A 14490-nucleotide genomic window follows, 5' to 3' on the forward strand; every position below is an offset into this window, starting at 1 on the left:
AGGTAGACATGAGTTTCACCTATGAAATGTCCTGAATATATTCTCAGAGACAAAAAGACATAGGCTTTTTTTTTTTTCCTGGAAATAGCTAAACCATAACCCTAAATATTTTCTATGTGAGAAATCTAAAGTAATGTTTTTCTAGTGAAACATACGCAGGCTGAATTCTATAAATTCAAATTTGTGTGTCTTTACACTTCGGCAGTGTTCACTTAAGTGTTTTTTCTAGCAAGGGACTGTTACCAAGAAAACACAGATTGCCCAAATATGAATATTATCAGGTTTATATGAATTTTTTTCCATACAAAAAATTCAGTGAGTCAGAAAAAAATATAGTTATATCTTGATAATAAAATACCAATTTGGCAGAGAAAACGCAAGTTAGGCCTATAAAAATTCACTTTCATAATGGTATAAATTAGTCAACACAAAGCTGCACAGTTATCTGATAGTAAAGATTCATCATATAAAACTCCATGCCTAAAAGGAAAGCATGTGTAAATGGGGATAAATTTGGGGCTGGGAATATGGAAATAACACATATGAGCAGAACTGGTTCTTTCTATGAAAATTACTAGGCGCTGAGGAAAAACTGGCTGGAGGAGAAAAAGCCATGAAGGATAATCAGCCTTATTTTTTTTTAATGATTACGTCCAGGAAAGGAGCAGAAAAGGGGGGAAAGGAACAGAGATACGTTTGACAGAAGGAAATAGACAGGAGAAAACTGGGCAGGAAATGCTCAAGTGACGGCGGGGATGTGGAGATGATGTATGGAACCTGGGCCCCACTGGCTGTCGGAAAGGGAGCAGAGAGAATGCACACATTGTGATAATAGAGCAACCCAAATTTTGCACCCAATCCAACAACAACAAAAGGCCAAAGCTGCTTGCATTACAGTATTCTTCCAAGAGACTGGAGCAAAGAGATTTTTACTTTGCACTTACCCTGCAGGCATTTCCTTTATGTAGGATTCATTCACTGTCTATAACAATTTAGCTTAAAAGAGATATTTTCCTTCCAGGAAACTGTTCAGAAGATTTGCTGGCCAGAAGTCTCCTCTAACAAACTGGTTCACATTTAAATCCAAAAGCCATGGAACTCTTAAAAAAAAAGGATAGCAGCCCAGGGAACTGGGCAGGTGTCTCCACTTGTCAGATAACCAACACTAACCATTTCTCACATCTAACCCAAAGGTTTTCTTTCACACACTAGGATAGTAACCTGGTAAATGAAGTGGCTTCCCACAAGGAACCTCTTAACAGGGACATGCTAAGTCAGTGTTTCGTTCTGTCACAAGAGTGGCAGCCAGGCTTATCTTTTTATTGAAATTCTGGTTTTGCCTTTTCCTATCTGGTTTTTTGATTCCCAACATTTCCAACGGGCAGGCTAAGAAAGATGATATTCAGCAAAGGAAAAGCAAATTTCTATGGGGGGATGAGAAAGCCTTTTTTCAGCAGTGAGACTTAACTGGTCCCCCCAGAAAACACAAGAGACAGCAACTCTCACCCTTATTCTCAAATCTAAATAAAGGTGCTCTGGAAGTCCTAGTATATAGCAGAAAAGAGAAAGGTCTTAGAGAAAAATACATTAGGGATATATGAAGCAGTTTCATGTCACAAAATGAAGCTGTTTCATGTCACAAAATAGCAGTTTCATGTCACAAAATAGCTGTTCTGTGACCTAGGAGAAGGCAGGTAAAAATTTGGGGGACACTCTTCATATCGCAGAGGCCCATCTATGTCCAGCAGATCCCACCATCTAGCTCACTGCTGATTGCACATTTGCAGAGAAGTTTACCAGGTTAGTTTCAACAAAAAGTCTGTCCCCCCAGCCTCACCACAATCCTCTCTCTAGCTAGTGCCGGCAACAAGACTTCGGAACTGCTGAGAAGAAAGGAAAAGAAGGGGAAGTGGGTGTTGTTTTCAAACACGTTCTCCCAGAGTCTGAAGCCACTGAAGCTTTCAGGGCTGTGCTGTTCCTGAGGGAGCAGCAGCCTCCCTGTGCATTCTCCATGACACATGGTAGGTGCTGTGGGTCTGCTGGTTAGCTGCAGGGACACAGACAAGTCTATGCAGTAGAGGGCAGCACCACCGTGCACAGGCCCAAGACACCATCACCCAAGGTTGGCCTCCACTGAGTTTATGTGCATCCCTTCTTGTCTGGCCAGAGACAGGCACGTGGCAGTGATGGTTAGCTGATTAACTTGTTTTTCCTGCTGAAGTTAATTACACTGGGTGAAAGAGCAGGGCTGGGGAGTCAGTTAGAATCTGAGGTACTACTGATAACAAGCCTCCATCATAAGCTCCCCTTGGCTATCATCACAGGGCTAGAAATGGAACATCGATGACCAAAAAACAAAGCAAACATTTTCCAGGACTTTTCTGACTCTGAACAGGTTCAATGATCTAAGATTCTTTTTCTTTATAAACTTAACAATTTGCTGCATTTCTGCTGCTACTATCCACTCCCCTTGTCAGACTCTAGGCCAGATTGGGGTGTCACCTGAGCATGTACAACAGGTGTTACTACTTAGCCATTTCTGTCTTGAACTGCAGGTACATCACTTGCCCTTCACCACTCTTGCCTGTGAGACACAGAGAAGCCAAATAGTGGGTGCCGGCTTCACCAAGAACCTTGAAAAACTATCAGAAAGACCAAGTAAGGGAACCAAGGACTGGCATGTTCCAATGGCTTTTCCTGAGGAGTCTGACTGGGCTGGGGCAGTTACCTACAGGGGTTACACCAGGCAACCATGTGATAACCAATTAGATACCTTAAATCTGCCTGGAAGGCCAGGTGGCCTGCGATCTTGGGGTGGCTTCTAGGCTTGACTTGGATTCTCCTCAAGCTCAATCTGCCTGATGATCTGTATTGAAGGAGGATAGAGCTGAACAAAGAGACTGACAGCTGCCCATTCCCCACATGGGGCCTGAAGGGCAGATGGGACTATGGTTTGGAGAACACCCAAATGGAGGGACAGAGCTAATAATTATAGCTCTGGGTGGCAAATGCAAAAAATCTTGGGGGTGGGGTTAAGGAACCAGTATAAGAATTTTCCTTCTCTCCTTTTGGGATTGAATTCCAACATCCTTATAGTCCTCTTTAGGTGCTTGGAAACCACCCCAAGGAACCAACCCCCCAACATTACAGCTATTTTGTAGGGATGCTCTTACCATCAGGAACTTCATCTGGCCTCTTCCTCTTCTCATATACGACAATGATCACCACAAGGATGATGATTTCAGCCAGAATTCCCAAGAAAGGCCAGAGTGGGGCTAAGTGGCTCCGTACCCTAAGGATGGTGACAACGGAGGTAGTGCCAATGGAGTTGGTAGCATTACATTCATACTCGCCAGGGTCTTCTGTGATCTGAAGATTCATGATGCTCAGCTCAGTGTAATTTTCCTTGTTGATAATGAAGAAGCGGCCAGAGGTATTGACAATCTCCTGCTCAGGGGTAGATAAAGTGAGAGTACACAAAGGTCAGAGTAGGTGACTAAGTGCCCAAGACAGGATGATGCTATTCTTTATTCTTAGCAGACTCTGGCTGGGATGAGGGGGTAATATCTAGTTCTGGATTTGTCCATGGAACTTTAAGCATTTTGTTACCGACTTCCCCTTGATATCAACAACAACAAATTAACAAGCTTCTGACAGAAATGAGATAAAGGCCTGCTGTTGATCCTCCAGACTTCTCCAACTTCCAGTGAAGTGAATGGAGGTCCTACCCTACAGGACTGGAAAAAACCAACTGGAATCTAGAAAATGCTGCTTCCAACATTAGGTAAGAAGCCATATCAGGATGAGGATGAAGGAGAGTTTTGACCTCCATGGTCAAGCATGTCTGGCTCCCCAGGCCTCTCTGAGGACTTCAAAGTCAGCACATCTATTTCACATTGGTGAGTTCTGTGAAGTCTTAAATTATCTTCAGAAAAAATGCATCCCTACTATGAAGTCAGAGTAGGGAAAATTCACAAGGTCCCTTTCCTTTCAGAATTAAAGGATTAAAGGAAAAGTTTATCAATCAATATTTACTAATTAATGTACATTATATGTTTTATATCCTACTAAGAGTAAGGTGAAATATTAAGAGAAAAGTTGACACAAAAATTAAGAAAGAGACTGAATTCAAGAGAGAACCAGACCTCCAGTGGGATGGTTATAGGAACATGGTAAGAAGCCCCACAGAGTTATGTAGAATGTGCTGTGGGGAACAGAGTGAGTGGACACTATCAGAATGAGTCTAGAAAATCTTTTGAGAAGAGCTAACATCTGTAAGTATACTGAAGAAGAGATTTAAACAAACAAGCAGGACAGGGTGCTCCAGGCAGACACATGTGGGAAGCAGAGGTGAGAGTACATGACCGGGGGTCTGGATGGAACTGGGATAGACTGCTGATCTCATGGGATACTAAGAAAAAAAAAAGGACTCAAATGTAATTTGTTACGCAACAATTAAAGCATAAGCAGAGGCAGCGGGGGGGAAGGGGGAAATAACCCCTGGAATGATGTTCCAACCTGTCTGTTGAGATGGCTATGACCTTCAAAATTAAGAATTTTATCCTGTGAAACTTCAACTCCAGGCATTAGAAAGCTGCCAATTCCACACACTGAGGAAACCCAATTTGCTTCAGCAAAAGCTCAAGGGCCTTCCTACCAAGGAGCAATAGAGAGAAATGGACATTTCTGTGCCATCCTACTTGCTCATTAATTTCATGCTTTCACTAATGACCAGTCACACTGTTCTGCAAGCTTTCAATTGGTATTTTTTGAACACCATTACATGGAAGAAATTTCCTCTTTCCAATCAATGTGTAATAAGATACTGAATGAGATTTAGTCTATTGCCCCAGAACTGATGGAGAAGTCTCAGAAGTATCTTTAAAAAAAAAAAGCAAACAAAAACACAAACCAAAGACAGACAGTCCTCCCAAGACTTAATAAAAGGCATCCCCACCAGGTTATCTTTAGCCCAGTCATCACCTAAATCCCATTACATTTTCCTAGTCCATAGAAGAGAAAACTGAATTATAGAAGGGATGGAAGAGTTACGGTTTGCATTATATCCTTCTACCCCAGAGCCAACTGGAACAGGGGATAAGAGGATCATTCGAAGACTGGGAGTACCAAGAAGAAACCTTAATTCTAGTATTTGTTTAGGCAGCAGACTGGTTGGTTGATCTATACCTCTCAGTTTTGAAAAGGTTGTACAAGCAGGCAGTGTAGCCTACCCCACCATCTGAAGAGCCGTAATGTTCCAGTTCCTCCAGCTAACAAGGCTGCCTTCCAAGTGAGCAGACCCCAACAGTGAGAAGCTCAGGACTAGCTCACCTGTAGCTGGAGTAAAGGAAGAATCAAAGGTTCACTTGGAGTGAACTCTTATCTGATCATTGGCCCTTTAAAGAACTAAGCTCATATAGGAACAAGCCAGTCAGTTAAGGCCACAGAAGCAGCAGCAACCAAAAGTAGACTGTCCTCTCTTCCCACCCACAGAGAAGAAAGAAGAACCCAGAAGACAGTTTAAGTATAATCCCTTGGCTCTCCCTTTCAACTATGGGAGAGGGGGTGGGAAATAAAACTGGAATTTTGGATTAGACTGGACTAAACTTTTTATAAGCAACACATTTCCAAGAAAGCTATGGGAAATCTCTCCAGAAAAGAAAGTTAAAAACTGGAACTAGTATCCAGAAAAAATTGAAAGCATTTTATCTCAGCACTCAACCAAGTTTAGACTGTTCAACAAACTTGTTTTCAAAGGCATCAACCTAGAAATAGGTTTTTCACTATAGCTCCTTCACTGAAAGCTTTCTCTCCCAATGATACAAAGTTTGAAAGCTAGAGAAAGTAATAGTGTGATTTAAAATACAACAGATTAAAGAGTACATGAGAACAGTAAAAATGAAAACACACACTGAGGAACCCCAACTTGCTTTAGCAAAAGCTCAAAGGCCCTCCTACCAGGGAGCAATAGAGAGAAATGGACATTTCCTTGCCAGCACCTTACAAAACTAAATATTGATCCAGGACCTACTCTGAAAATCTGTAACATGGCATCTTCATTTCTCCATTCCTCATCCTCATCCCTCAACCCATCATTCAGTGGGTTACTAAAAGCTACTCTTTAATGTTACGTTAAAGTCATCATCACTACTATCGATAGAGTACTGAGAAATCATGGATTGGGAAGAATAATAAACTTGAAATTAAAAGAAGATTGTTTTGCCACAAATTTAACTTAGTTAATCTGTAACCTTTCCAAAGACTCTTGATTACATATGTCTAGGGTCCCTTCTGACCCCAAAGAGGAATGCCTGTGAAGCATAGTGCTGGGCATTGGTTTAGGACAGAAGGAACGTATGACCTGGTCTGACAGAAAAGTGATCAAACAGCCTTCAATCAAAGAGAAAGTGAAAGTTTAGGCTTTGACCCTCCAAACACTATTAAGAATCATCCCACAGAAAGATGTTTTCTTTGTCCTTTTCTGGAGTGTAGGCCAGAGGTAAGGGGGGGATGCAGGGGCGGGGGGAGGAATTCACCAGAGAGAGAGTGGGGAGCAGAAGAGGTGAATGTAGTGAAATACACTGCTGAGGGGAGCAGCGGGTGAGGCAGAACAGGTCTGCTGTGCCATGTGGATTAACTCCCTGACCAGGGATCGAACTCATGCTGCAGTGGCTGCTGATAGCTTGATAACTCTGTGTCTTTAACCCCTGTGCCACCAGGGAGGCCCAGTCAGATTTCTAACATCTAACACTGCCCTTGGGTCTCATCAAGTTGCCCCAGTTCCTAATAAGTACTTCCTGTGTTCCAACAATATACTAATTATTCTTATGGTTTTGTCCTCCCCCCAAACAACAAAGTACTAATTGTACTAATACCATTTCAAGAACAGTGTTTTCTTTAGTATAAATGCACTAAAATGATTGTAAAATGATTGTTTAAGAGTGAGGTTAGCACTTTCAATGTCCTATCCTGAAGGCAAGCAGTCTAATCCCTTACCAGAAAGACAGCTTTAAAAAAACACTACAGGGATTCCAAGCTGGATAGAGACTCTCAGTGATCTCCAGACATGATGTAACCACTCATGACTAAAAAGGGTGACCCAAGGTTGCAGCAACTTGTCCAGATGCGTGGACTTCCCAGGAGCAACCAGATACACAGGTATACAGAAGAGTAGGGCCACCTCCTACTCACCGTGGGGACACCATTCTCCTTCTTGAGCCATATCCACTCTGGGTGGGGATAGCCAACTGACTTGCAGTACATCATGGCATCCTGTCCTTCATTCTTGTTCTCACTCCTTTTATGACCAGTGATATCAGGAGCAGCTGTGAAAAAGAGTGATGAACAGTTACATTGGGAGCCTTCTCTGACTAAGATGAAAAAGCCTCACTTACTGGCTCAGAGCCCTGTTTCCAATATTGTCAGTCTTTAGGATCACCCTCATAGTTAGTTTTGATAATATGTTTCAGGTCAAAACAGAGCAATGGAACCAAGCCCATCGCCACCCTCCACCCACCAAGAAGACACCAGAATTACTATATGTGAAACTCTACTAATAATACAGGTGGTTCTTACTCAACTTCCCTCCTTTAAAGAAAATGCAAACAGAAGCTATTATCTCCTCTAACAAAGCTTTTTTCTTTAAAAAAAAAAAAATGACAATTTTTTTTGACTAATGACAATTATGGACTATATCAAATGTTATATATTCCCTTTAAAAAAAATGCATGATCCCTGAGCTCAAACACCTAAAATCAAGTCCTGCCACAAGGTATTATAAAAACAATGACTGCTTAGCAAAGTTACCTGATCACTATCAATCAACAGGAAATTCAACTAGTGTCCCAAGAAACTTTATTAATAGCTTAAGAATCTCACTTGTACACCTAATTTGCAAGCCAATCTTGGATGAATTTCTAGACATACCAAAAGCTATTGGTGTTCTCTGCTTTTAGGACCACTTAGGCAGAAATAGTACCTGTGGTCTAAAAATTAGGTAAGTTCCAAGAATCTAAGAAGCGGGAAAGGGGTGGCTAATTCTTTTTTATCTGAAGTATATATTTTTTTAATCTTAACTATTTTTGTGACCATACTTTATCAGAGTAATCTGAAAGTAATAAAATCCAAAGTAGGCCAAATGTCACTTTGTTGTCCAAGATAGAAAAGAGAATCAATAAGCCTGGTCCAAATTCCAGTTTTGCTGGTTCTTTTAATTATTCTGTGCTTCAGTTCTGTATCCATTATCAAAGAGAGAAAATTTCAGCCCCTACCTACATCATGTTCTTGGGTAGAAAACCAAGATGTCAAAATAGTCATTTTGAGACTGTAAAAGCTTGTGCTGTTTAATTGTATCATGGGCCTATACCATGTTCTCTCCCCCTTTGACTGGCTAGATTTTCTTGGCTTCAAAATAATTCAAACTCCTGGTACTCTCAGACTGTGCTTTCCAGGCTACTTCCAGAGGCACCTATACAGGAACGAAATGAATAAAGCTCCAAGCTATCTCTCTAATGACTCCTGATTCAAGTGAGGCCTGTTTAATACTGCTAGTGTGAAGTGTTTTCTAGATAATGTTTTTGATTTTCTAGGCAAAATTCCTCACTGTAGAAGCGGGAGTGTGTCAGGCTGGTTAATCTTGTTCCCACCAAAACAAACTTCTACCATGCAGTCACTCCTCAGGCTTACTCTTCACCCTGGTCACTATTTCTGAAAGTTTTCTTCTTAAGGACCATCTTAAACATCAAAGGAGTAAGCTCCATGACCCTCACTAACTAAAAAAACCATCATGAGAAATGCGTAGATGCAACAAGCAGCAGAGCTGCCAAATTTTTTCTCTGTGTGTTTCATTCATCTGACAGACATTTGTTGATACCCATTACATGACAAATATGTCAGAGAGTAACTGGGGTAGGCCTTTCTGATGAGGTGGTTTTGAACAGTTATAAAGAGAGTAAAAGAGTAGGATCACACATATATCTGTGAAAAGAACACTCCAGGTAGAAGGCAAAAAAAAAAATAAAAGCTTTGCAGCGTAAGTATGCCAGTTATAGACAAGAAACAGCAAGGAAGAGTTCAGTTGAAATGCAATTAAGAAAGGGAAAAATCAGAGATTAAGAGTCTAGGTGGGATAGGATTTTGTAGGCCACTGAAATGATCCCTGCATTTACTGGGGTAAGCTGGGAAACCATTGGTGAATACTAAGTGCAAGGGTGAAATGCTCTGTATGTTTTTTAAAAGCTCCCTCTGGCTGCTATATAGATTAATTGTAGAAAGACAATGGTGGAAGCAAGACCAATTAGGCAATGATAGTAATCAGAGCAAGGGAGAGGACAGAGTTTTCTGGATTGAGGGCAGTAGTAGCAGACGTAGAGATATTTTGGATATATTTTGCAGGCTGAGATAACATTTGTTAAAGGATTGGATGTGGGATGTGAGGAAAAAAAGGAGTCAAATATGACTTCAAGGGTTTTGCCCTGAGCAAATACAAGAATGGAATTGCCAGTTACTAAGGTGAGAAGGACTGCCAAAGAACCAGGATGATTTTTTTTTTTTTTTTTTTGTTCTGTTTGGGGATGAAACAACTGTGGTAATAAAAACTAGGAGTTCAAAGTGTAGGAAGTTTGATACTTATTTAACATTCAAGTGAAGTTGTCAAGTAGACAGTTGAATGTCTGAGATCGGGAGTGATCAAGAATGGAGATAAAGTTTCAGAAATCAGCTTATAGGTGATTTATTTTTCCATGTCCGTCTCCTCTGCTCACCCTAGCCCAGTTATTTGACTAATTCCAAAAGTACCATGAATTCAATACCATAAGCGTCTAGCTTCGGGACTCATCCCCAAGATTGTACATCTGAATCACCTAAAAGCTGAAAGTTGAGTTGGTTTATAGTTCACGGCCTCAAAGAAGTCACCATTCTGAAAAGGCCCAGACTTGAAGACCAAGACCTGGTAGAGGGGTACAGATGATCTTCACTCCTGACTTGGCATGTAGATGGAAAACACTGCTTCCCCTTTTGTTTCATCTCCTTTGGTATTTTACAGAGGCTTCTTAGTTATAGATACAAAGATGGCCTGAAAGCTACTATGTGCAGAGACTCTGCACTTAGTAACTTAGTTTACTCCCCACCACAATTTCTGAGCCATGTTTACATAGTATAAGCCTACAAGAAAATTTTTCATAGTTGAATCTATTGCTGCTTTCTCCTCAACTTAGCAAAGAATACTACATGAATCTTACGAATATCCCGTCCACCTAATATGCTCAAAGGAATAGTGCCCTGATTATTCGCCCTTTCAAGATGGACTGGGCAGAGAAAATTAACCCACATCACAACACTCTACCCTTATGTGGGAGGTATTATAACCAGTATTACCTTGGTCTCTGGGTCAATGAAAAGTTTCTTCATTTCTTTCTGTCCTTTATGGTAGTTAGCCAGAAAGCCTGCTCCTGTCCACCAGTTGAGCAGGACAACAGGCCTATACTGAGGAAGATAACTAGGCTCTTAAGAGTACATGTCAGCAGTGATCAGAGAGGGGGCCTCACAGGGCTCAGAGTCCATCTGTGGTGATTTTTAAATAGCTCACAAAGAATTCTTTGATATTTTTTTCTTCAAGAGGCAGAGCCTCACTTCCCTCCCCCCGGGTGTGGACTGGACTTAGTGGTAATTCTAATGAATAAATCAGAAGCAAAGGGTGTGAAACTTTGGAGACTCATTCACAAAAGACAATGCAGCTTTCTCCTTGCTGTCTCTCTTGGATCATAAACTCTTGGGGAGGTTAGCTGTCATACCAGGAGACTCAACCAGTCCATGAAGAGGTCACACAGTGAGGGACCAAGGCCTCCACTACAGCCATCTGAGTGAGTGATCTAGGGAACAGCATCAAGCCCCAGTCAGGCCTTTACAAAACTGCAGTCTGAGCCGACAGCTCAGCTGAAACCCCATGGAAAACTCTCAGTCAGAACCACCCCACTATACTGTATTCTAATTCCTGACCCACGGAAGCAAAGAAGTAATTTTTGTTGTCTCAAGTTACTAAAGTTGGGGTAATTTATTAGGCAGCCATAGATAACAAATATAACCACCCAATGAAGCACATTATCCTATTCTTATAGATCAGAAAATTCAAGTCTTGAAAAATTATTTGCCATCTAAAATTATTCTGCAAATAAACAGTAATACTAAAATCCAAATTCAGGGCTACCTGCCCCAAGTGACCATGCTTCTTGTACTTTACCATATACCAGGGAAAAATAAATAAAACAAATATCAAACTAGAACAGAGTTCATAAAGTAAAAATATACTAATGAACCTATCAGACTTTACTCAATGTACTATAAGATAAAGAAAAGAGCTTTAGGTTTAAAGTCAGAGGAATTTGATCTCTGCTGATACTTTTACTTACCCACTAAGTAACCTAAGGTGGAGCATATAAAATCCTTTGAGTGTCAGTATTTACTTTCTAAAATGGTAATAATACCCACGGTTCTTTCACAGAGGTCTTATGATGATTAGATTGTACCTCTATATCAATTTAACACATGATTAGAGCTCACTGTCAAAAACAAACATTTAAATTGAGCCATTAGCCAAGGAAAGGCTAAGACTTCAGCACTATTAGTTCTAAGAAATGAGAGATGCTGAGTATTATGTGTTTTCTCCCTGCATGCTGGTATAAATAGGGCTTTTGTTTGTAACTCTAATGAGGTTTAATCAGATGAGATACTAACAAATACATTGAGTAATGGCCTATTTTACTGCCTCACTTTCTGTGGGTTTGCCATTTAATAATGAACTGCTTAGCCAGATCCTGTGTCTGAAGGTAGATCTGAGAAGTCGGACAAAAATACTCCTTGTTTCCCTTTTTCATCTCAGGGAGGTACAGACTAAGTGGCAAAAGTGAGGGACAAAATGCAAGGAAGTAATAAAGAGAACCTTGAAGGAGACCACAGACCCACTCACTTGATAATCAACTCACTCCCTAACCTCGTAAGTCCCACACTCTAGTCAGTTAACAGGTAGCTTTCCACTATCATAATGCATGGCCATGCTGGGGTTCCCAGCATTGTTAGTTATTCAACAATTTGACCAAATTTCACTATCTAGGTTTTTGGCTAAGGACAAAGGTATGTTCCTCACTACCCGCTGCTGCCTGACACGCCTAAACTTTAGAGTAAAACATCCAGCTTCTCTGCCAGGCTGGTGGATGGAGAAGTGTTGACTCATACAATGGAGGCATGTTCAGCTAAAGCTGATGTCAGAGAAAGTTAAACACAACAGAGCTGAGAAAGGGATCAAGGTAAGGAGCCTCTTACATAAGACTGCTTATTTGGTGGTCACTTTCCAAGACAATTCAAAACCTCTCAACTCATTTTCATCCTTAAAGGTGCTATAAAGGTGGGCTGGTTTTTTTTTTTATAATAAATTTTATTTTTATATTCCCCATACAATTGCAACCCCCCCATTCTGACCCCAATCCCTCCCCTCCCGCCCCCCACCCCCCAAAAAGTGTCTCTGGTTCATAGTTTTTTGTTGATTTTGATTTTCACTTTCTTATAGTTATTCACTTTCCTGGTCCCTTATTTAAGTTTTCTAGATTCCTGCTATGAGTGAGACCATCCGGTATTTTTCTTTTTCTTTTTGGCTTATTTCACTGAGCATGATCCCTTCCAGCGCCATCCATGTTGCTGCAAATTGCATGTGTTTATCTTTTTTGAATGCTGAGTAATATTCCATGGTATATATGTAGCACATCTTCTTGATCCAGTCATCTATTTTTGGGCATTTGGGCTGTTTCCAAAGCTTAGCTATTGTAAATAGTGCTGCTATAAACATAGGGGTGCAGGTGCTCTTTGGAATTGATGTTTCTGTGTCCTTTGGGTAAATACCTAGGAGTGGAATTGCTGGATCATATGGAAGCTCTATGTTTAGTAGGTCAAGAAATCTCCACACAGCTCTCCATAGTGGTTGGACCAGTTTGCATTCCCAAGGTGGGCTGTTTTTAAGTCAACTGTGTGGATAACAAACTTTACCTTCCTTATTCAACATATAAATTCCAGAGACATCTCACCTTTGCTATAACAGTGGTGAAAAGTGGAGGGAGAGTTAAAATTTACTGGTAGCCAAGGGCTAAGTCCATGAAGCAATGAGAGACTGGTCAAGATAGAAGCAAGGATGCTGCTGCTTTTGGGTCACAAGTCTTCTCTACTGCAGAATCATCATTGGTTGTGAAGACTAGAGGAACCCGAACTTGTGCAACCTTCTGCAGATAAGGTTTTTCCCTTTCCTGTAGGTGAACACACTGAAAGGAGGCACTGAAGTCCCTAAGACAGCAATTCTCACTTTTGGCTGTACGCCATAAACACCCAAGTGCTTTTAAAAAGCCTGATTCCCTAGTCACATACACATTAAATCAAACTTAAGCACACTGTTCTAACACCTCTCTTGATCCCAGTGTTTAAGATCAGGGAACTAGTAAGGAGGGAGTGTCCCATAAGATAGGGAGATAAGTGAGTGCAGGAGGTGCAAAAGGAACTTATCTGACATTCTCAAAGATGAGAAGCTGACAATAACTACCACTAGGAAAGCAGCTTAGAAATCATTTCCTTCAATAACCCAACCTCTCATCTGTCTGTGTCAAGGAACACAAGATGGTTAAAGCAGTGCAAAAGCTTAAAGACCTTCTATCTTGTGCATCCCCGGTGGCACAGCGGTTCAGCGCTGGGCTGCAAAGTTGTCCACAGCCTCTGCAGCGTCCCTCAGTAGTGTCCTCAGTCTGTCTGCCTGTTCTGCTCCCTGCTCTGGCTCTAGTGAATTCTCTCACCCTCCCGCGCTTCTGACTGTACCCAGTGCTTGTGGCGCAGCGGTTGAGTGCTGAGCTGAGAAGCTGCCCGCAGCCTCTGCAGTGCTGGTTCGATCCCTGGCCGCCAGGCGAGGGTCCCACATGGCGCGCAGACCTCTCCTGCCACCCGCTGCTCCCCTCAGCAGTGTATTTCGTCGGTCTGCCTGTTCTGCCTGTTCTGTTCCCCGCTCTGGCTCTGATGAATTCTCTCATCCTCCCGCGCTTCTAACTGTATCCAATCCTTGTATAAATAAAGAAATCTTAAAAAAAAAATTAAAATAAATAAATCTTTATTAAAAAAAAAAAAGAAGACCTTATATCTTATTCTACATCATACACCTGGGGAGCTGAGGATCAGGGAAGAAGTGACTAGTTAGGTTAAAATGAGTTTAATGGCAAGGCAAGGATTAGAATCCATTTATTTTAACTCTCATTCCAAGGCCTTAATTATTATATGCGCAACAGAGCAGCATGGCTTAGATTTTAGAACAGGCTCTGACAGAGAGCCTGGGTGAGAACCCTAGATCCTTTGGTTAATTCTTTCACACTAAGCAAATCATTTAATTCCCCTGACCCTCAATTTTCTCACCTGAAAGTGGAGCTAATAATAGCATTTACCTCAGAGTTGTGGGGACTAAAGAGAGGCTAG

At 41.3% G+C, this 14490-nt stretch overlaps 1 protein-coding gene across 4 annotated transcripts in view; it reads right to left on the reverse strand.

Moving 5' to 3' along the window:
* NPTN (neuroplastin) overlaps positions 1-14490 on the reverse strand; it is a gene marked incomplete at its 5' end in the record, with an annotated part of 66989 nt that overhangs the window by 4509 nt on the left and 47990 nt on the right. For all 4 annotated transcript variants that reach the window (XM_084239496.1, XM_084239495.1, XM_084239494.1 and 1 more), the window contains 2 exons: positions 3174-3447; positions 7192-7325. In XM_084239496.1, coding sequence (XP_084095622.1) covers positions 3174-3447; positions 7192-7325 — 408 coding nt within the window. The remainder of the gene's footprint in view (positions 1-3173; positions 3448-7191; positions 7326-14490) is intronic.

This window comes from Talpa europaea, assembly GCF_964194135.1.
Source record: "Talpa europaea genome assembly, chromosome: 8".
Taxonomy (NCBI): domain Eukaryota; kingdom Metazoa; phylum Chordata; class Mammalia; order Eulipotyphla; family Talpidae; genus Talpa; species Talpa europaea.